At 40.2% G+C, this 20,948-nt stretch overlaps 1 protein-coding gene across 6 annotated transcripts in view; it reads right to left on the reverse strand.

Moving 5' to 3' along the window:
• Nucleotides 1-20,948, reverse strand: part of SPHKAP (SPHK1 interactor, AKAP domain containing) — a 195,979-nt gene that overhangs the window by 22,401 nt on the left and 152,630 nt on the right. For all 6 annotated transcript variants that reach the window (XM_030802758.1, XM_003274715.3, XM_003274714.4 and 3 more), the window contains 2 exons: nucleotides 18,642-18,897; nucleotides 13,334-17,084 (listed from right to left, as the gene is read on the reverse strand). In XM_030802758.1, coding sequence (XP_030658618.1) covers nucleotides 13,334-17,084; nucleotides 18,642-18,897 — 4,007 coding nt within the window. The remainder of the gene's footprint in view (nucleotides 1-13,333; nucleotides 17,085-18,641; nucleotides 18,898-20,948) is intronic.

A 20,948-nucleotide genomic window follows, 5' to 3' on the forward strand; every position in this document is an offset into this window, starting at 1 on the left:
AACATCTTCTTTTGAGAAGTGTCTGTTCATGTCCTTCACCCACTTTTTGATGGGGTTTTTTTTTTTCTTGTAAATTTGAGTTCTTTGTAGATTCTGGATATTAGCCCTTTGTCAGATGAGTAGATTGCAAAAATATTCTCCCATTTTGTAGGTTGCCTGTTCACTCTGATGGTAGTTTCTTTTGCTGTGCAGAAGCTCTTTAGTTTAATTAGATCCCATTTGTCTATGTTGGCTTTTGTTGCCATTGCTTTTGGTGTTTTAGACATGAAGTCCTTGCCCACGCCTATGTCCTGAATGGTATTGCCTAGGTTTTCTTCTAGGGTTTTTATGGTTTTAGGTCTAACATTTAAGTCTTTAATCCATCTTGAATTAATTTTTGTATAAGGTGTAAGGAAGGGATCCAGTTTCAGCTTTCTACATATGGCTAGCCAGTTTTCCCAGCACCATTTGTTAAATAGGGAATCCTTTCCCCATTTCTTGTTTTTGTCAGGTTTGTCAAAGATCAGATAGTTGTAGATGTGTGGTATTATTTCTGAGGGCTCTGTTCTGTTCCATTGGTCTATATCTCTGTTTTGGTACCAGTACCATGCTGTCTTGGTTACTGTAGCCTTGTAGTATAGTTTGAAGTCAGGCAGCATAATGCCTCCAGCTTTGTTTTTTTGGCTAGGATTGACTTGGCAATGCAGGCTCTTTTTTGGTTCCATATGAACTTTTAAGTAGTTTTTTCCAATTCTGTGAAGAAAGTCATTGGTAGCTTGATGGAGATGGCATTGAATCTATAAATTACCTTGGGCAATATGGCCATTTTCACGATATTGATTGTTCCTACCCATGAGCATGGAATGTTCTTCCATTTGTTTGTGTCCTCTTTTATTTCATTGAGCAGTGGTTTGTAGTTCTCCTTGAAGAGGTCCTTCACATCCCTTGTAAGTTGGATTCCTAGGTATTTTATTCTCTTTGAAGCAATTGTGAATGGGAATTCACTCATGATTTGGCTCTCTGTTTGTCTGTTATTGGTGTATAAGGATGCTTGTGATTTTTGCACATTGATTTTGTATCCTGAGACTTTGCTGAAGTTGCTTATCAGCTTAAGGAGATTTTGGGCTGAGACGATGGAGTTTTCTAGATATACAATCATGTCATCTGCGAACAGTGACAATTTGACTTCCTGTTTTCCTAATTGAATACCTTTATTTCTTTCCCCTGCCTGATTGCCCTGTCCAGAACTTCCAACATTATGTTGAATAGGAGTGGTGAGAGAGGGCATCCCTGGCTTGTGCCAGTTTTCAAAGGGAATGCTTCCAGTTTTTGCCCCATTCAGTATGATGTTGGCTGTGGGTTTGTCATAAATAGCTCTTATTATTTTTAGATATGTCCCATCAATACCTAATTTATTGAGCGTTTTTAGCATGAAGGGCTGTTGAATTTTGTTGAAGGCCTTTTCTGCATCTATTGAGATAATCATGTGGTTTTTGTCTTTGGTTCTGTTTATATGCTTGATTACATTTATTGATTTGTGCATGTTGAACCAGCCTTGCATCCCAGGGATGAAGCCCACTTGATCATGGTACTAAGCTTTTTGATGTGCTGCTGGATTCGGCAGTATTTTATTGAAGATTTTTGCATCGATGTTCATCAGGGATATTGGTCTAAAATTCTCTTTTTTTGTTGTGTCTCCGCCAGGCTTTGGTATCAGGATGACGCTGGCCTCATAAAATGAGTTAGGGAGGATGCCCTCTTTTTCTATTGATTGGAATAGTTTCAAAAGGAATGGTACCAGCTCCTCCTTGTACCTCTGGTAGAATTTGGCTGTGAATCCGTCTGGTCCTGGGCTTTTTTTGGTTGGTAGGCTATTAATTATTGCCTCAATTTCAGAGCCTGTTATTGGTCTATTAAGAGATTAAACTTCTTCCTGGTTTAGTCTTGAGAGAGTGTATGTGTCGAGGAATTTATCCATGTCCTCTAGATTTTCTAGTTTATTTGTGTAGAGGTGTTTATAGTATTCTCTGATGGTAGTTTGTATTTTTGTGGGATTGGTGGTGATATCCCCTTTATCATTTTTTTTATTGTGTCTATTTGATTCTTCTCTGTTTTCTTGTTTATTAGTCTTGCTAGGGGTCTATCAATTTTGTTGATCTTTTCAAAAAACCAGCTCCTGGATTCACTGATTTTTTGATGGGTTTTTTTGTGTCTCTAGCTCCTTCAGTTCTGCTCTGATCTTAGTTATTTCTTGCCTTCTGCTAGTTTTTGAATGTGTTTGCTCTTGCTTCTCTAGTTTTTTTAATTGTGATGTTAGAGTATCAATTTTAAATCTTTCCTGCTTTCTCTTGTGGGCATTTAGTGCTATAAATTTCCTTCTACACACTGCTTTAAATGTGTCCCAGAGATTCTGGTATGTTGTGTCTTTGTTCTGGTTGGTTTCAAAGAACATCTTTATTTCTGCCTTCATTTTGTTATGTACCCAGTAGTCATTCAGGAGCAGGTTGTTCAGTTTCCATGTAGTTGATTGTTTTTGAGTGAGTTTCTTAATCCTGAGTTCTAGTTTGATTGCACTGTGGTCTGAGAGACAGTTTAATTTCTGTTCTTTTACATTGGCTGAGGAGTGCTTTACTTCCAACTATGTGGTCAATTTTGGAATAGGTGTGGTGTGGTGCTGAGAACAATGTATATTCTGTTGATTTGGGGTGGAGAGTTCTGTAGATGTCTATTAGGTCCGCTTAGTGCAGAGCTGAATTCAATTCTTGGATATCCTTGTTAACTTTCTGTCTCATTGATCTATCTAATGTTGACAGTGGGGTGTTAAAGTCTCCCATTATTATTGTGTGGGAGTCTAAGTCTCTTTGTAGGTCTCTAAGGATTTGCTTTATGAATCTGGGTGCTCCTGTATTGGGTGCATATATATTTAAAATAGTTAGCTCTTCTTGTTGAATTGATCTCTTTACCATTATGTAATGGCCTTCTTTGTCTCTTTTGATCTTTGTTGGTTTAAAGTCTGTTTTATCAGAGACTAGGATTGCAACCCCTGCCTTTTTTTGTTTTCCATTTGCTTGGTAGATCTTCCTCCATCCCTTTATTTTGAGCCTATGTGTGTCTCTGCATGTGAGATGGGTTTACTGAATTCAGCACACTGATGGGTCTTGACTCTTTATCCAGTTTGCCAGTCTGTGTCTTTTAATGGGAGCATTTAGCCCATTTACATTTAAGGTTAATATTGTTATGTGGGAATTTGATCCTGTCATTATGATGTTAGCTGGTTGTTTTGCTCGTTAGTTGATGCAGTTTCTTCCTAGCCTTGATGGTCTTTACAATTTGGCATGTTTTCGCAGTGGCTGGTACCAGTTGTTTCTTTCCATGTTTAGTGCTTCCTTCAGGAGCTCTTTTAGGGCAGGCCTGGTGGTGACAAAATCTCTCAGCATTTGCTTGTCTGTAAAGTATTTTATTTCTCCTTCACTTATGAAGCTTAGTTTGGCTGGATATGAAATTCTGGGTTGAAAATTCTTTTCTTTAAGAATGTTGAATATTGGTCCCCACTCTCTTCTGGCTTGTAGAGTTTCTGCTGAGAGATCAGCTGTTAGTCTGATGGGCTTCCTTTTGTGGGTAACCTGACCTTTCTCTCTGGCTGCCCTTAACATTTTTCCCTCCATTTCAACTTTGGTGAATCTGACAATTATGTGTCTTGGAGTTGCTCTTCTCAAGGAGTATCTTTGTGTTCTCTGTATTTCCTGAATTTGAAGCTTGGCCTGCCTTGCTAGGTTGGGGAAGTTCTCCTGGATAATATCCTGCAGAGTGTTCTCCAAGTTGGTTCCATTCTCCCCGTGACTTTCAGGTACACCAATCAGAGGTAGATTTGTTCTTTTCATATAGTCCCATATTTCTTGGAGGCTTTATTTCTTTTTATTCTTTTTTCTCCAAACTTCTCTTCTCATTTCATTTCATTCATTTGATCTTCCACCACTGATACCCTTTCTTCCAGTTGATCGAATCGGCTACTGAAGCTTGTGCATTCATCATGTGGTTCTCGTGCCATGGTTTTCAGCTTCATCAGGTCCTTTAAGGACTTCTCTGCATTGGTTTTTCTAGTTAGCCATTTGTTTAATCTTTTTCAAGATTTTTAACTTCTTTGCCATGGGTTCGAACTTCCTCATTTAGCTTGGAGAAGTTTGATCGTCTGAAGCCTTCTTCTCTCATCTTGTCAAAGTCATTCTCCATCCAGCTTCGTTCCGTTGCTGGTGAGGAGGTGTGTTCTTTTGGAGGAGGAGAGGCGCTCTGATTTTTGGAATTTTCAGTTTTTCTGTTCTGTTTTTTTCCCCATCTCTCTGGTTTTATCTACCTTTGGTCTTTGATGATGGTGATGTACAGATGGGGTTTTGGTGTGGATGTCCTTTCTGTTTGTTAGTTTTCCTTTTAACAGTCAGGACCCTCAGCTGCAGGTCTGTTGGAGTTTGCTGGAGGTCCACTCCTGACCCTGTTTGCCTCGGTATAGCAGTGGAGGCTGTGGAACAGCAAATATTGCTGAATAGCAAATGTTGCTGTCTGATCGTTCCTCTGGAGGTTTCATCTCAGAGGGGTACCCAACTATGTGAGGTGTCAGTCTGCCCCTACTAGGGGATGCCTCCCAGATAGGCTACTCGGGGTTCAGGGACCCACTTGAGGCGGTAGTCTGTCCATGTTCAGATCTCAAACTCCGTGCTGGGAGAACCACTACTCTCTTCAAACCTCAGTTGGAAATGCAGAAATCACCTGTCTTCTGCATCGCTCACGCCGGGAGCTGCAGACTGGAGCTGTTCCTATTTGGCCATCTTGGAAGCGCTTTTGATCATTTTTCAAGTTTTGTATTATCCTTAACAGACAAATAATAATTATATCTATTTATGGGGTACAATACAATAATTTGATATATGTATACACTGTGGAATGATTAAATTGGAGTAATAAGAATATCCATCATGCCAAATATTTATTATTTATTTTGGATGAGAACATTTAAAACCTTCTCTTTTAGCTATTTTGAGATATATGATACATTATTATTAACTGTAGTCACCTTTCTGTGCAATAGAGCACCAGAACATATTCTTTCTGTCTAACTATAGCTTTTTACCTATTGACTAGAATCTTCCTTTCTCTCTGTCCACCTCCCCCAGTCCCCAGCCTCTGGAAATCATCATTTTACTCTCTCCTTCTATGAGTTTGACTTTTCAAGATTCCATACGTGAGATCAGACTGTATTTGTCTCTCTGTGCTTGGTGTATCTCATTTAACATAACATCCTCTAGGTTCATTCATGTTGTCACAAGTGACAGAATTTCCTGATTTCCAAATATATTACAAAGCAATAGTAATTAAAACAGGATGGCAATGGCATAAAAACAGACACATTGACCAGTGTAATAGGATAGAGAGTCCAGAAATAAACCCATATATCTATGATCAACTGATTTTTGACAAAGGTGCCAAAAACACATAATGAAGGATAGTCTCTTCAATAAATGGTGTGGGAAAACTGGATATCCACATACAGATGACTAAAAATGGACCCTTTTCTCACCTCTTATATAAAAATCAACTAAAAATGGATTAAATACTTAAATGTAAGGACTAAAATTATAAAACTACTAGAAGAAAACATAGCTGAAAAACTCCATGACTTAAAAACTTTAAAAACTCATTTTTAAATCAGTTTATCTTTATGTTGTTGAGTTTTAAGAGTTCTTTGTATATTTTAGGTAATAGTCCTTTATTAGATATGTATTTTAGAAATATTTTCTCCCAATCTGTGGCTTATCTTCTCATTCTCTTCTCAGTGTCTTTCACAGGGCAAAAGTTTTTAATTTTAATAAAGTTTATTTTATCAAGCCTTTCTTTTATAGATTGTGCCTTTGGTGTATCTAAAATGTCACTGCCATACCCACGATCCATCTAGATTTTTCTCCTATATTATCTTCTAGGAGTTTTTTTTTTTTTTTCTGATAGAGAGTCTTGCTCTGTCACCCAGGCTGAAGTGAAGTGGTACGATCTCAGCTCACTGCAACCTCTACCTCCCAGGTTCAAGAGATTCTCCTGTCTCAGCCTCCTGAGTAGCTGGGATTATAGGCATACCACCACACCCAACTAATTGTTGTATTTTTAGTAGAGACAGGGTTTCACCATGTTGGCCAGGCTGGTCTCAAACCCCTGACCTCAGGTGATCCACCCACCTTGGCCTCCCAAAGTGCTGGGATTATAGGCTTGAGCCACTGCACCCAGCCATTCCAGGAGTTATATAGCTTTGTGTTTACACTTAGGTCTGTGATCCATTCATGTTATTTTTTCAAAGGGTGTAATGTGTCTGATTTTTTTTGGCATGTAAATGTCCCGTTGTTTCTGTACTCTTTGTTGAAGAGACTATTTTCTCTTCAATATATTGCCTCTGTTTCTTTGTCAAAGATCCATTGACTCTATTTGTGGGTGTCTATTATTGGGCTCTCTGTTCTGTTCCATTGCTTGATTTATCTGTTCTTTTGCCAATACCACACTTTCTTGACTACTATAGCTGTGGAGTAAATCATCATGTCAGGTAGTCTCAATCCTCTAACTTTGTTGTTCCTCTTCAATCTTGTGTTCAATATTGTTGGTCTTTTGGTCTCCATACAAACTTTGGAATTAGTTTGTTGATATCTGCAAAATAACTTGCTGGGATTTTGATTGGGATTGTAATGAATCTATAGATTCAACTGGGAAGAACTGACATCATGAAAATATTGAATCTTCCTATTAATGAATAGCCTTTATTTTTGAAGGAATTTTTGCTGGATAAAGTATACTAGGCTGACAGTTTTTTCTCCTTCAGCATAGTATAGTTGTCATACTTTGTCTTTTATCTTACATTGTTTCTGACAAGAAATCTGCAGTTTTTATTTGTGCTTCTTAGTATATAACGTTTTTCTCTGGGCTGCTTTTAAGACAATTTCTTTATGATTTGTTTTTAATAATTTGATTATCATGGGCCTTGATGTGATTTTCTTTCTGTTGATCCTGCTTAGAGTTCATTATATTTCTTAATTTGTGAGTTTATAACTTTCATCAAATCTTACATTCATGTGTACCTTTAAATCTTTTGGCATATTTATAAGAGATATTTAATCTCTTTATCATGTTTGTTTCCCTTCACTCAAAGTTCTTGTCTGCTAATTTCATCTTCTCTAATTTCTGGATATGTTTCTTTTGATGATTATACTCCTTATTATGAGTGATATTTTTCTTCTTTGTGTAGCATTTTTTGCTTGGATGTTACATTGCAAGTTTATGGTGTTGAGTACTAGATTTTGTTGTCTTTTCTTTAAACAATGTTGAACTTTATTCCAGATTAAATTAGTTTCAGTTCAGCTTGATCTTTTTGATGCTTGCTTTTAAGTTTCGTTAGAACAAGTGTAGATTAGCCTTTATTTTTAGGGCTAGTTTAGCTTTAATTCTATGATGTGATGTTTTTAGGGTCTCTACTAAGTACTGTGTGTATGTAACATGGATTCTTCACTCTGGCTAGTTGGGACTAAACATCTTCCAGTACTATGCGAGCTTATGGCATTGTCCAGCTTACAACTCTCTAGGGTCATAGGGCTGTACCTATAGATTCATGCCTTAGTGTCCAGCAACAGGTCAAGGGGCTTCCTGTGCAGATTCCTCTTCTTTCTCTGCATATCTCCCTCTAGTCTGTGTCTCCTCACCTCATTGTGCCTACTGAACTCTGCTCCGGATTTCCCTCTTGGCATTATTGTCTGAAAAGGCAATCCAGATAGAAAGTGAGGGCAATTATAGGGCTAATCATGTTTGTTTACCTTCGCTCAATGTGCTGCTTATTGTACAATGTATGAAATCAGTTGTTTAATTCTGCCCATTAAAAAAATTATTCATGGATGGGCCAGGCACAGTGGCTCATGCCTATAATCCCAGCATTTTGGGAGGCAGAGGCAGGTGGATCACTTGAGGTCAGGAGTTCGAGACCAGCCTGGCCAACATGGTGAAACTCCGTCTCTACTAAAAATACAAAAGAAAAATTAGCTGGGTGTGGTGGCATGTGCCTGTAGTCCCAGCTACTTGGGGGGCCGAGGCAGGAGAATCGCTTGCAGCTGGGAGGCAGAGATTGCAGTGAGCTGAGATCGCACCACTGCACTCTAGCCTGGGTGACAGGGTGAAACTCCATCTCAAAAACAAAAGAAAAAATTATTCACGGATGGAGGGCAAATTGAGTTTCAATAACTTCATTGTGAGTAGAAACAGAAGTCCTTTCACATTTATCTTTAAAGCTCTCTCTGTAGGTATGCCATTGTGGTTTTAATTTCAATAATTAATATGCTTTTCTATCTAGTGGTTTTTAATTTCATTATACTTTTTGTCTTTGTACTAGTATTTTATTGATTTTTATATCTACCTTATTCTATTCTGATGGTAGTTTGTTTCTTGCTCCTATTTTGTATGTCTCATTTTTTTCCAAATATTAAACATAAGTACTTTACATTCCATATTTAATAATTCCAGTGTCTGAGAACTTTGATAGGGCTAATTCTGCCTCATGTTTGTGCTGAGTCTTTCTTACAGTGCCTTGATTCCTTGTGTGTCTTTCAGTTTAAGACTCTGAGCTTATACTTGATGGGGCTTTATTTGTTGAAATCCTTTAAGACTGGGCTTAACTCTCCAGAGATTTTACTTTTGTCTCTGCCAAGCTCTCATAACCTGAGATTGCTTTAAGGTAACTTACCAGCTTGGGATTTCCTGGACCACACGTATAATGCAAATTAGAATGTCAAAAATGCATTAGGGTAAGCTGTGGTTAGAAATTCTCAAGGGGATTGTTTTCTCCTTGTATCCAGAGCCTGAATCCTGAAAGATGCCTTTTTTTTTTTTTTTTTTTTTTTTTAATCAGTTCACTGTTCTGGTGGGTGAACTTTTTCCATAGTTCACACCTTTACTGAGGTTGTAACCCTTCAGGATGTGGAAGTCTGCCTCAGTTCCAAGTCTTTACCATTTGCAGACCCTCATTTCCTGGTTTCCACTAGCCTTTAGAAAATGAATTTTTAGGCTACAGAGACTGGTAGATGCCCTCAAGGGCAAGCACAGAGTCAGCTCTAATTTACTACCTTTTCAAATTCTTTCTTTTTTTTAACCTCTGAAATTTCTATAATTACTATTGTTAAGATTAGCCTTGCAAATAAGGGTAAATAAAATAATTCCTGAGGATATAGAAATGAGGGTAAATCATAAATGGCAGCCAGCATTCTGTTTCCATCTCTCTGGAGACGGGGGTGCCAAACATCCAGATCCATGGGGAATATATCACACTTGCTTGTCAATTTTTTTAATTGACAGTAATTGTATCTATTATATGGGGGTGTACTGTGATGTTGTCATACAGTTTTACCTTGTGGAATGATTAAGTCACGCTAATTAAAAAATCTAGCACCCCACATACTTATATTTTGTTGTGGTGAAAACATTTAATATCTAATCTTTTAACAGTTTTGAAATATACAGGCCAGGCACAGTGGCTCACACCTGTACTACCAGCACTTTGGGAGGCTGAGGTGGCAGGATCACTTGAGCCCAGGAGTCTGAGACCAGTCTGGGCAACAGAGTGAGATCTCCATCTCCACAAAAAAATTAAAAAATTGGGTGGGCATGGTGGTACACACCTATAGTCCCAGCTGCTTGAAAGGCTGAGATGGGAGGATTGCTTGAGCCCTGGAGGTTGGGGCTGCGGTGAGCCATGGTTGCACTACAGCACTCCAGCCTGGGTGACAGAGTGAGACGATATCTCAAAAAAAAAAAAAAAAAAAAAAAAAAAAAGAAATATACAATGCATTGTTATTTATTACATTCACCATTCTGGGCAATAGATCACTAAAGCTTATTTGCTTGTCTTCCTTGAAAAAAAAAAAAAGATCAGCTTCATACTTAAAAGGATGTTAATTATACTTAATCCAGGATTTCTAGGTGATTCATAGTGGAACATTTTTCAGGCTGGCTAGATCACCATAATGCTTAAAATCCAAGTCTTTCACTCTAGTTCTTCCTACGGCTGGCACCTTCTCTTCGTTTAGGTCTTATCTCAATGCCAACATCCTAAGTATCCACTTTCCCTAGCAGTTATTTGCTACCACATTACTTTTTATTTTTTCTCTCATCACACTGTACAATAATATTTGTTTCAAAAGGTTTTCCTATGTAGTCTCCCTGTCTCTCTCACTAGTGTGTAAGAACTATGAGAGTAGACATCAAGTCTTTCTATTTTCTTCTGTGTTTTCAGCCCCAAGGCCAACTGCTTGTCAGAATAAGCACTCAAATATTTGTTGGATGAATATTTTTTTTTCTTGAAGCAAATATAAATGGATACACAACCTAAAATATGTTTCTAAAACTTAAGATTATGTCAGTAAGTACAGCATGTGAATGCTCAGAATTGTCAGTTGTTGTTTATACTTTGTGGTTGCAACTTATCAAGAAGTCCAATAAATTCTGAAGTTGCTATTCTTTTATCAAAAAAGTAAGAAGTGATTTTTATTTCAGTATATTGAGTGTAAATAACTTTTTTTAAAGTAAGAATCATGAAAACATGCCTAAAGAAAGTAGCCTAAAATTATTTTCAGGACATGACACCTCCCCATCTCCAAACAAAATTAAGAGTGCATATGCCACTTACCTTATTCGTGTGTAAGGGAGTAGAACTGTTTCACAGAGAAGAGAGTTTTGTGCTTAGCTATTTGACTAATCAAATCCCATAACATCTCTGAGCTTAGAAAATGTAATCTAAATATGGTTAATTTTCCCTCTAGCAAATCCTGGAAATCCTCTTTTTTAATAAAATCCTCGTAATGTTTATAAGATATTCCTTTTTCTTTTTTTTTGAGACAGAGTCTTGCCCTGTCACCCAGGCTGGAGTGCAGTGGCACGATCTCGGCTCACTGCAACCTTCACCTCCCAGGTTCAAGCAATTCTCTGCCTCGGCCTCCCGAGTAGCTGGGATTACAGGTGCCCACCACCACAGCTGGCTAATTTTTGTATTTTTAGTAGAGACTAAAGATGGGATTTCACCATCTTGGCCAGGCTGGTCTTGAACTCCTGACCTCGTGATCCATCTGCCTTGGCCTCCCAAAGTGCTGGGATTACAGGCATGAGCCACCGCGCCCAGCTTTTAAGATAATTCTTTTGGAAAAAATTTCCTGGAATAAGGGCAATCATATATCCTAACTCCAAACAGCAATGACAACAACCAAAAAGCAAGCATTTATTACAAGAGACGAGGCCCTGAGTTGAGAGATTTATGTGCCTTTCCTTATTAAAACCTTAAAGATCCTTTTATAAGATAATTATTATTCCCACCTATAGGTGAGTAAACTTTGGTAAACAGAGAAGTTGCTCATAGTTACAAGGTTAGTGAAATCCATGTTCTTTAATAATTCTTTATATTGTTCCACAAAGAAAAACATTTTCAATATTTAGTTCTTATGTTTTGGAAGCACATGTAGGTCTTGAATTTCTAGGGTTGATGACTCCACATTCTTTCTTGTTTTATTGGTGGAAAACCAAACCGGAAATCATGATTTGAGAGGGTGTGTTCTTGGGTCATTCCACATAATACAAACCTAAGTCATTTGGGGACTTTATTCATACATATTTCCAATATATTTTGGAAATAGCATTGAATTGTACCTATTTTAAGGATAATATCGGTGACATTTAATTCATAATTGTATAACGAATTTTATTCAACTTCAGTGACAATTGCTATTTGATCGCAGCCTACAACCCTAAATCTTGTTGAACTACTATTTCGTGAACGTTCTCTAGTCACTCTTTGGTTAAAAATCTCAGCTGGGTTTAAGATATCTGTGTTAAAGAAGACTCCAAGTCAGGCATCTGGATTCTCTAAGAAGGGTTTTCCCTTTTCTTGTATTTCAGGTTAAGGTAATTCTAAAGAATTACACATGAGCTAATTTGTTTCTTTAACTCAGATCGCTTTAAAAAATTTGTAATTCTCCATATGACCTAGATAAAATGCTTTGATGAATATTGTCTATAGCTGGAGAACTACTGATATATAAAAATATGTCTTTTTGGTTAGCTCTGCCTACATCATTTGATTTAGCTTTGTGTTCTTTTGCTTTTACGTTTCCATGCTTTCTCCTTATTCTTCCAGGATTTCATACAATTGGAAAGTTAAGTTCTTAGTACTGAGTGGCTAAAAAAGAAATATTTAAATCCACCTAGACACTAGGTACCAAATACACTAAACCATAACCACACCAGTAATGATGCCCTCTAATGGGGAGCACTGGTATCTGAGGATGAATCCCTTCTTCCCTGGTGGAAGTGAAAAAGTATCAAGGATTTTCAGAGAGCTGCTGAAATTTGATGAAGGCTGTGTTCAACTTGTTGACTGCCACTCTTGGTAAATAATAAACAATATAGGCAGATGTCTCTGAAAAGACTTCTCCAACTTAGGTTTTCCAAGGCCAGTAGCTTAATTTTTTATTTTGTTTTCCTGTTTTAACTACAAACCAAAGCTAAAGAAATGATACAGTGGTCTCATATTCAAGAATCTTATAAATTTTCTACAGAAAATATAAGTTGTAAAAGGAATGGAGAGTTCTTTAAGCAGCCTCAGAGAAATTATTACCTTGCGTCAGATTCAAAACGGATTGTCAACTACGTCATAATTTTCTGGAAAAGGCTGTTTAAATAACAATACTTCAGTGTTGCTTTGCATTTACACTGCCAGAATTATACCAGGCATCTAAAGGCCAGCCCTTGTGGGACACAGTGTCCTTGGCAAGATCTTTAGAAAAAGCCAAAAAACAAAAACGGAAAGCAAAATGAAAGGAGAGACTCTATGGAGAAGAAAAATGAGAGGAGAGAAAAATGATGCCAAAATATTTAATGTCAAATGCCAATACTAATATTTAAACTTAAGTGTTTTCAAATGAATAAGTTGCATCATTTATTATTAATATTACTGCATCATATATTATTAATATTATTATTTGCTTAAAAATGACCATGAATGAATTTTAAAAGGTAGGAAACCATAGGAGATTAATTTTAACGGGAGGAATGATATCTTACTTCTTTGGTTATATAGATGAATTTAATTTGTTTTGGAGATTTTAAGAAGAAATTTACTTTCAACTGTCTACCATAAATTCATATTAACCTAGGAGGTCATTTTTTTTTGTTTTTGGTCTTGAAAATTTAGTTCTTGCACCAATCAAATCCTTTATGTCTAAAATTTAGACTAAACACTGATTAAGATGCAAACTCCAGTCACATGCACCCTATGTAGTCTAAGAGACTATTCACTCACCTATGGATCTGACAAGTGCTCAGGGCTGTGTCTCCACCTCTCACCACATCGGGGATGTTTTTGTCATTCGAATGCTCTTCTACTTCCTCTAGGAGGCTGCTTTTGGAAAGGAAGGGTTCAGGTTCCCCAGCACAGGCTTCTCTCTGATCTGTTTCAATCTGAATCAAAGGCACTTCCCTCGAGCAAAGTGATTGCCTTTTGTGGTTTATTGGTACAGGGTCCTGGCCCGAGGAAGTTTCTTTTTTAGAATCTAAAGGGCTGTGGTTTGTAAGAGAAGCAGTTTTGCTCAAAGATGACACTGGGGGCTGTTTACATTCGGTAACAGAGTCTTTCCTCGGGCAATCGAGAGACTCTTGAACAAGCAGAGTTGGCCCACTGCACATCCTGCTCACAGCTAATCTATTTGCACACTTCTCTGCTTGCGAGGGAGAGCCACCAGAAACAGACTCAGTGTCAGCTTCCCCCGCATCATCCACAATGATTTTGTTCTTGCGCATGAGAGCCTCAATGGAGCTAGCCCACGTTTCATGAATTAACATGTTCGTGATGTGGTCAGTCCCACCTCTCTGATACAAGCAAGAGTCAGATTTGCAGAGACCGGATGAGGACGCGCTACTGACCGGCTGCACGCTTAGGAAATCTTGTGGGCAGTTCTGAGCAAAGCCATCTAAAGAGTTGGCTTTGATGGGCACATTCACTGTCAGCCTGGAGCACGGGGATCTGCTGTCTGGCATGGACGACTGTCTGTGGCATACTGGGGATCGCAGAGAAGGAGACAGCAGGCCGGCTGTCCAATCCTGGCTGCTCCGTCTGGAGGAGGCGCTTTCTCTGCTGTCTCTTTCGATGTCCCTCAGCATGTACCTGTAGAACTCCTCAGTGATGCTCTCTGTGCTGGACTGCTTGGAGGGACAGCTAGGCCTCACACTGAGGTGGTCACTTTTCCGGCACGCCTGTTGCATGGCTGAGCTCAGAATGCTGCTGGCGTTCTTGCCAGCATAGTAATCCAGCAGTAACTCAAATCCTCTCCCCTCATTTTCCATCTGGTTCACCATGAACCTGGAAAACTCATCGGTGATGCTCTCACAGCTCGACTGCTTGGAGACAGAGCTGGCCCTGCTGACCGGCTGGCTCAGCGTGCTCACTAAGCCCAGGCTGTTGACATAGGCCCTGGTCTCGGAGTCTTCCTCAGGAATGCTTTCGCAGCTGGAGGTCTTCAGCCGGCTCCACCTGTCGCCACTCAGTAACCGATTCCGGGGATAGCCCTGCGCCTGCCACATGCCTTCCACCATAGAGAACTCTGTTAGGTTCATGATCTTGGCTGCCACTTCATTGGCAAAAAGATTGACAGAATCTGGGACATCTTCAAGGTTCATGGACTCATCCACAACCCTGTTCATCAGCTTTTCTTTAAGCTCAGGGTGCTCGTCCGTCTTCCTCTTGATCTCACTGAGCCGGGGCGGCTTGTGTTTCCTCAGAGCGGCCCCGCTCCCCTGGCCCTCTTTCTTCCTCTTCAAGGATCGGCAGGGTACGTTGGGTGTCATCAGAAACTCACTCCCTCTTTTCCATGCACAAAACCAGGGTTGTTTTCCACTGGAGTTGTCAAGGCAAATCGCTGCAATTTCAGTTGCCATGGAGACGACCGTGTCTGCTAATTCTTCCGCAAAGTCTGTAACGCAGTAGATGTCTGGATGCTTTGTTTGAAGCGTGGATTGAGCAGGAAGCAGCAAGTCATCCCCTAACAAGGACAGGTTGACTTGAATTTCGTTGATGCGAGATGTGGCACAGTTGTACTTTTCTTGGGTGTTTGGGTGGATACTGTCCTCAGCCTCCTGGGAACCACTTCTGGACTGGCCGACCCTCGGGGACCTTTGTCCTTCGGAAGAGGCTCTGCATTCATTCTCACTGTGATGAGGGCTTTTGGTATCCTCTCCTGCTGTTCCTTTCAGATATATTTCCTTGGAGTATGTTGTAGCAGTCGAAGAATCAGGCACTCTGTGACTACGTGATAATTCTGACTGCAGTGTGGGGTTCTTGAAGAGGCCTGGCCTCACTCCACCCTTGTCTTGTTTTGAATACATGCCATCCACAAGATTGTTGATGACAAGACTCGTGTTGTGTGAATTGCTAAGTGGAGAGCTGCTGGAGGATTCAGTGGCTTTTGTCCAAGCTTGACTAGCACCCGGATCAGATGGCTGGCAGTCTGGTTCTGTCTCCCTCCTTCTGATGGTCTCCTTAGAAAGGACAGCAGGACATTCACCAAGCCGTACAATATGACTCATCTTCTTAAACGTGAAGCATATCACATCTAAAAGCAGTTGATTTGTACTTTCCATTAAGGTGTCCAGAATTTCAGATGAATGCCTGTTGTCATTGGGGTCGATTATCATATTTTTGTGGTGAACTTCGTCAATGGAGTGCCTCAGGATAACATTGGACAGGGTATGTGCCAGTTCATTCCTGAGGACATTTTCTGAGCACAGGGTCTGAGACTTTGAAGTAGTTTCCATGATTCTCCTGTTCATGGAGTCCAGAAAGTCTCCAATGCTGCTGTAGGTATTAGGCCTTGTTAAAACCAGAGCAGCCTCCTTGAGCAATCCCTCGGCAATGGCTTCCTTGCCAAGCTCCATGCTTGCTAAGCTACAAAGTGGGGGCATGGCTTCAGAAGCCTCAGCTGCAGGCGAGAGGCCACCACTTGGAGCCACTGAGCACGTCACCTCTTCTCTTTCACCCAGACCACAGACAGCCACGGCACTGGCCACCTGAGTCATGCCACACAAAGCAGATGGAAAGGAGTACTCATTGATGGAAGGTTCCTTGAGTCCTTGGGGTGCTTGAGTTTGCAGCGCACCACTGCCCCCTAGGGGAAAGTTTGAGTCCACTTGCTCCATTTTGAGTCTTTCTGTGGCCTGTGGACTGGAAATGGTTCCGATCACAGTGGCTGCACAAGCTAACGCCACTTCTAGAGCACTCTGGGTTTGTCTGCTGGAGTTCTCTCCAGAGAGGATGCTTGAGGTTTCAACAGAGACTTCCATCTCAGGCCATGAGGAGATGCCTGGCTGTGGGGCAGCATCACTGCCATCTGGACTCTGAACAACGACGATTTTGGGGAGCTCATTCCATGACCGAGAAACCACTGTATCTTTTGTGGAATAGCAACTGGGAAGCAGAGAACTTCCTACAGAAACACTGACTGCAGATTCCTGGGGTAATGTGGGCTGAGACTGAGATAATCTAATAAATGCATCCTGCAGCACGGATTCTGCTAAATTTGTAGCATACTTGCCAGTGGTGACTTCTCCATCTTGTATAGGAGGGAGAGCGTTTCTTGTGTCTTCATGATCTCCTGGGTTTAGGTTGCTTCTCTGCTCTGCCACAGCCCATGCAGAAAGTACATCTTTATCCATCATGGAGAAATAAGCATCTTTTGGAATATACAGTGCCTGTGATTTTTCCATTTGACCTTTAAAAGCTTCTGAATAATAATAATGTGTGGCTTGTCTCTCATTCCCCACAGCTTCACTTTTCCACTGTGATGGCTTGGCTGAGGGGTCTAGACTCTGCAAGGCTGTGTTCTTTGTTAGGTTTTCTGGAGATCGTTCTGTTTTAATCAATGGTGTGGGATATTTGTTGATGTATTTGTCTTCCAAAGCATAAAGCCACTTTTCCTTGTTGTAATTCCATTCCTCCTGGGTGGCTCCCTTTAGCTGTTTACTTTCCAAAACATTGGCTGAGACATTTATATTTTCATAACCTAGTGAGGAGAAAATGAGGGGCACTATTACTTTTTGGATAGCAGGTTACCATAAGTCTTAAGCAATAATTACTTTCTAAAAACAAAGCATCAATGAAGACACATGCACACGTATGTTTACTGCGGCACTATTCACAATAGCAAAGACTTGGAACCAACCCAAATGTCCATCAATGATAGACTGGATTAAGAAAATGTGGCACATATACACCATGGAATACTATGCAGCCATAAAAAAGGATGAGTTCATGTCATTTGTAGGGACATGGATGAAGCTGGAAACCATTATTCTCAGCAAACTATCACAAGGACAGAAAACCAGACACCACATGTTCTCACTCATAGGTGGGAATTGAACAATGAGAACACTTGGATGCAGGGTGGGGAACATTACACACCAGGGCCTGTTGTGGGCGGGGGGGAGTGGGGAGGGATAGCATTAGGAGATATACCTAATGTAAATGACAAGTTAATGGGTGCAGCACACCAACATGGCACATGTATACATATGTAACAAACCTGCACGTTGTGCACATGTACCCTAAAACTTAAAGTATAATAAAAAAATAAAAAATAAATAAAAATAAAGCATCAACTTTTTTCCCCCTTCAAGAATAACAGTTTGAATGGTTTTCCTCAAGAAAAATGAATCTGAAAAGGCTTTCAAATTTCATGATAAAATGCCACCCAACAAAATGGCTTTCCATATGGGATACAAATGCAAGTAGGAGGTGTTTGAGGGCTGAGGGCTGCCACCATTTTTCAGGGGAAGGCAACCCAGATAGTTGGATCTTAGAGCTTCCCATTGGGTACAGAAGGAGAAGGGAGGATGTTTACAGCAACCTCAGTAGTGGGACTTGTTGGAAAGATTTGTTCTAAAGTTTGCATGAAACTTGTCCCAGGGACAGTGGCAACAACATCTGGGGTACCCTTCCTCTGTGGCTAAAAGTGGGGAGGAGGAACGCATTGTTCATTGAGCTCTGTGAATGGGTCAACAGGAAGAGCTGAAGAAAGGGGTACTAAGCACTTTCCTGGATTATCTCTTTCTGTCTTCACAAAAATCATTAGCTATAGGCATGATCGTACTTCCAAATTAGACAAAGCAACTAGGCTAGGAAACATTAGATAACTGGCGCCAGATCTCACAGCCTCAATGTGGCAGTGCTGGGATTCAAATCCAGGCTGGTCCAACTTGGCTTCAACTAATATATGGCTTTTATGGAAGTCTTAGGGAAGTTAACTTTCCTCCCAGTGATAGCCTCCATCTCTTGGCAGGCAGGAGGAGTTTCCTTTAAAGTACACAAATTCCCTTCACTATCCCTAAGGCATCTTTTGGGAGTCTGGATCCATCCAACCATTAAGTCTGCCACGTGCGTTTGTCAGTATCTTCACCAGCGTTCTCGTATCCTCCTTCCTTCCTTCCTTAAAATTCAGCAAGTAAAGATTGTGATGTGATGTGTCAGCCAAACTGATGTGGCCTGGAACTTTTTTGAAATCTCGCCCAGACATTTTTATATGGGGACTAATTTCAGGAGGCACTAATTGGAAAGTTCTCACCGTTCCTAGATTCGTCCACCTCGCTTTCCTCCTCCAAGTGCTCAGAAGCGGTGAGAAAGTCTTCCTCGATTGAGGATAAGGAACAGTTCGTGTCATCCTCCAGTTTCAAGATGTTTGTTTCCAGGTGGAGCTGTCGCTCCTGCACCAGTTCCAGACCGATCAGAAATTTGTTGATTTCAAAGATGATGCAATTGGTACTGTTTGGTCTGTTCCCTCTTGCACATTGGACCAAGCAGATATCTGGCAGCCAAGGGCACTAAAAGTGGAGAGAAAAGAAGCCATTTATTCAAAAGGGAAAATAAAAGACTATTGCCTCTGACCTTTCCTTTTCCACCAAGCTCTCCTGTTAATAGGAGTGGGGACCTTTAAAATATTTGAAAGGTCTTCTGGGATTATATTAATAAACTACTCGAAAAAAATTCAAGCAATGTTTGGGAACACAAGGTACCTAGGAGAAAGCCTGACTTAGGGGAAAATAGATTGGCTGTATCACATATTTTAGTTTCCCTTGGTCAAAGCAAAAATTCAACTGGGCAAAGTTAAACAGGCAAAGAAGATTTTTATTCGAGGCTATTAAAATAGGGAAGAGAGGCCAGAATTAAGTTGGACCACAACTCCACTGAAACAAAAGGCAATAGGGTTTTTAAGGGCTAGAGTGACGGGGGAGATCGTAGGTCATCTGTGTTTGATAATTGGCTTTACCAAAGAAACAGTAAACTTTCTTGTATCTTTATGACAGGAGGTAGTTTTACAACCTGGAGCAAGATGTCCACTGAAGTTAGGTTCTTAACGCTCCCATAAAGACTGGGGACTTTAAGGGAACTATCTTCCTTGATGATTACATTTCAAAGAGACAGCTCCCAGGTCCTTGAGAAAGACATTTCTGGGTATAAAGCTGGCAAGAGGCTTTTACAAAAGGATTTACATCTCAAAAAGGCAGAGGAGGAATTTACAATTATAAATTTTCTAGATTAAATGCTCTAAGAAAAGGGAAGTCAGGATCTAGAGTCAGGAAGGAGCGTGTCTAAATTTTGGTCAAGCTGAAGGGAATGTCAGCGCTGTCTTGGTTACCTCTCTTGATTAAATTGAGTCCCAGTTTCTCAGACCAGTATCTCTCTCTGCCTTGAAGATACTCAGTAAAACCTCTACTAGTACTTCAGATGTACAGTAAGTGTTCTATCAACTAGTTAGATTCTATAATTTGTATTGCTTATCTGAAGAAGCAGTCAACATGAAATTAAATGAAATCCATAGGAAGTGAACTAATTATCTCTAAAAGACCAGCGTATGGGAAAAACAGTGATAAAGAGGCCCAAATTATAGAATCATGTACTAATTAGACCTGTTAATTCTGTTCAGTTCTAGGGTTACAAACCATATCCTCATTCTCCACTACACATTGTCACTATTCATATTATTTATTGCTCATTGGAATAGTAATAAAAGATTCCAATAATTCTAGGAGAGATGATCATAAAATGAAAAATTCAATCCTTCTCCAAGGGGTTTAGGAATCCCCTGGGGGCTCAAAAATAGAATTTCCCTATATGCATATGTGATTAGGTCTATTTTTCAAAGAAGGTGGTCCATTGCCTTGCTTTTCTAAGTGTGGGTATGGACCTGCAGCCATGGCATCACCTGGGAGCTTGTTGGAAATATTTACTCTCAGGCCTCAACCCAGATCTACTCAATCAGAATCTGCGTTTCCAAGCAATCTGTTGGAGATACGTACATGCATTAGCATTTGAGACACACTGGTCTATAGCTTTTACTGAATTCACAAAGTATCTGTGATCCCCCGAATGGACAGGAACTGCTGTTGTAGAGTAAGCAGAAGTTGGCTTAATTTTCTTTCCACTGAGTGTAGACACACTACACTAAACTGAAACTTACCCGGTATTTTCCGAGTGCCTATTGTATGCAAATTATGCAAGGAGGTGCAAACATGAATCAGACAATTGCCCTGGGGAGAAGGGCACACTATACTATCAGTGAGTCAACCTCATCAGAGTCCAAGTGATTCACATGGAGTTGATTCACCTCCAGCTCCAGGGGTGATCATGTGACTCAAGCCTGGCCAATCTGAACAATGCATTCCTTGGGTCATAGTGATTGGTTCAGAAATGGGCATGTGACATATGAGAGCCAATAGGATGCAATGAGACTTTTGCTGAAAACCACCTGGAAATGACGTCCCATTCACTCGTTCCTGAGTTGAACCCAAAGAGATTTTGCTTCCTTGTGGGAGGAGCTTGTCTGATAATGGGGCCAACGGAGAGAAAACAGGAAAGAGGCCACAAGAGAAAA

The sequence above is a fragment of the Nomascus leucogenys genome, chromosome 22a, assembly GCF_006542625.1.
Source record: "Nomascus leucogenys isolate Asia chromosome 22a, Asia_NLE_v1, whole genome shotgun sequence".
Taxonomy (NCBI): Eukaryota; Metazoa; Chordata; class Mammalia; order Primates; family Hylobatidae; genus Nomascus; species Nomascus leucogenys.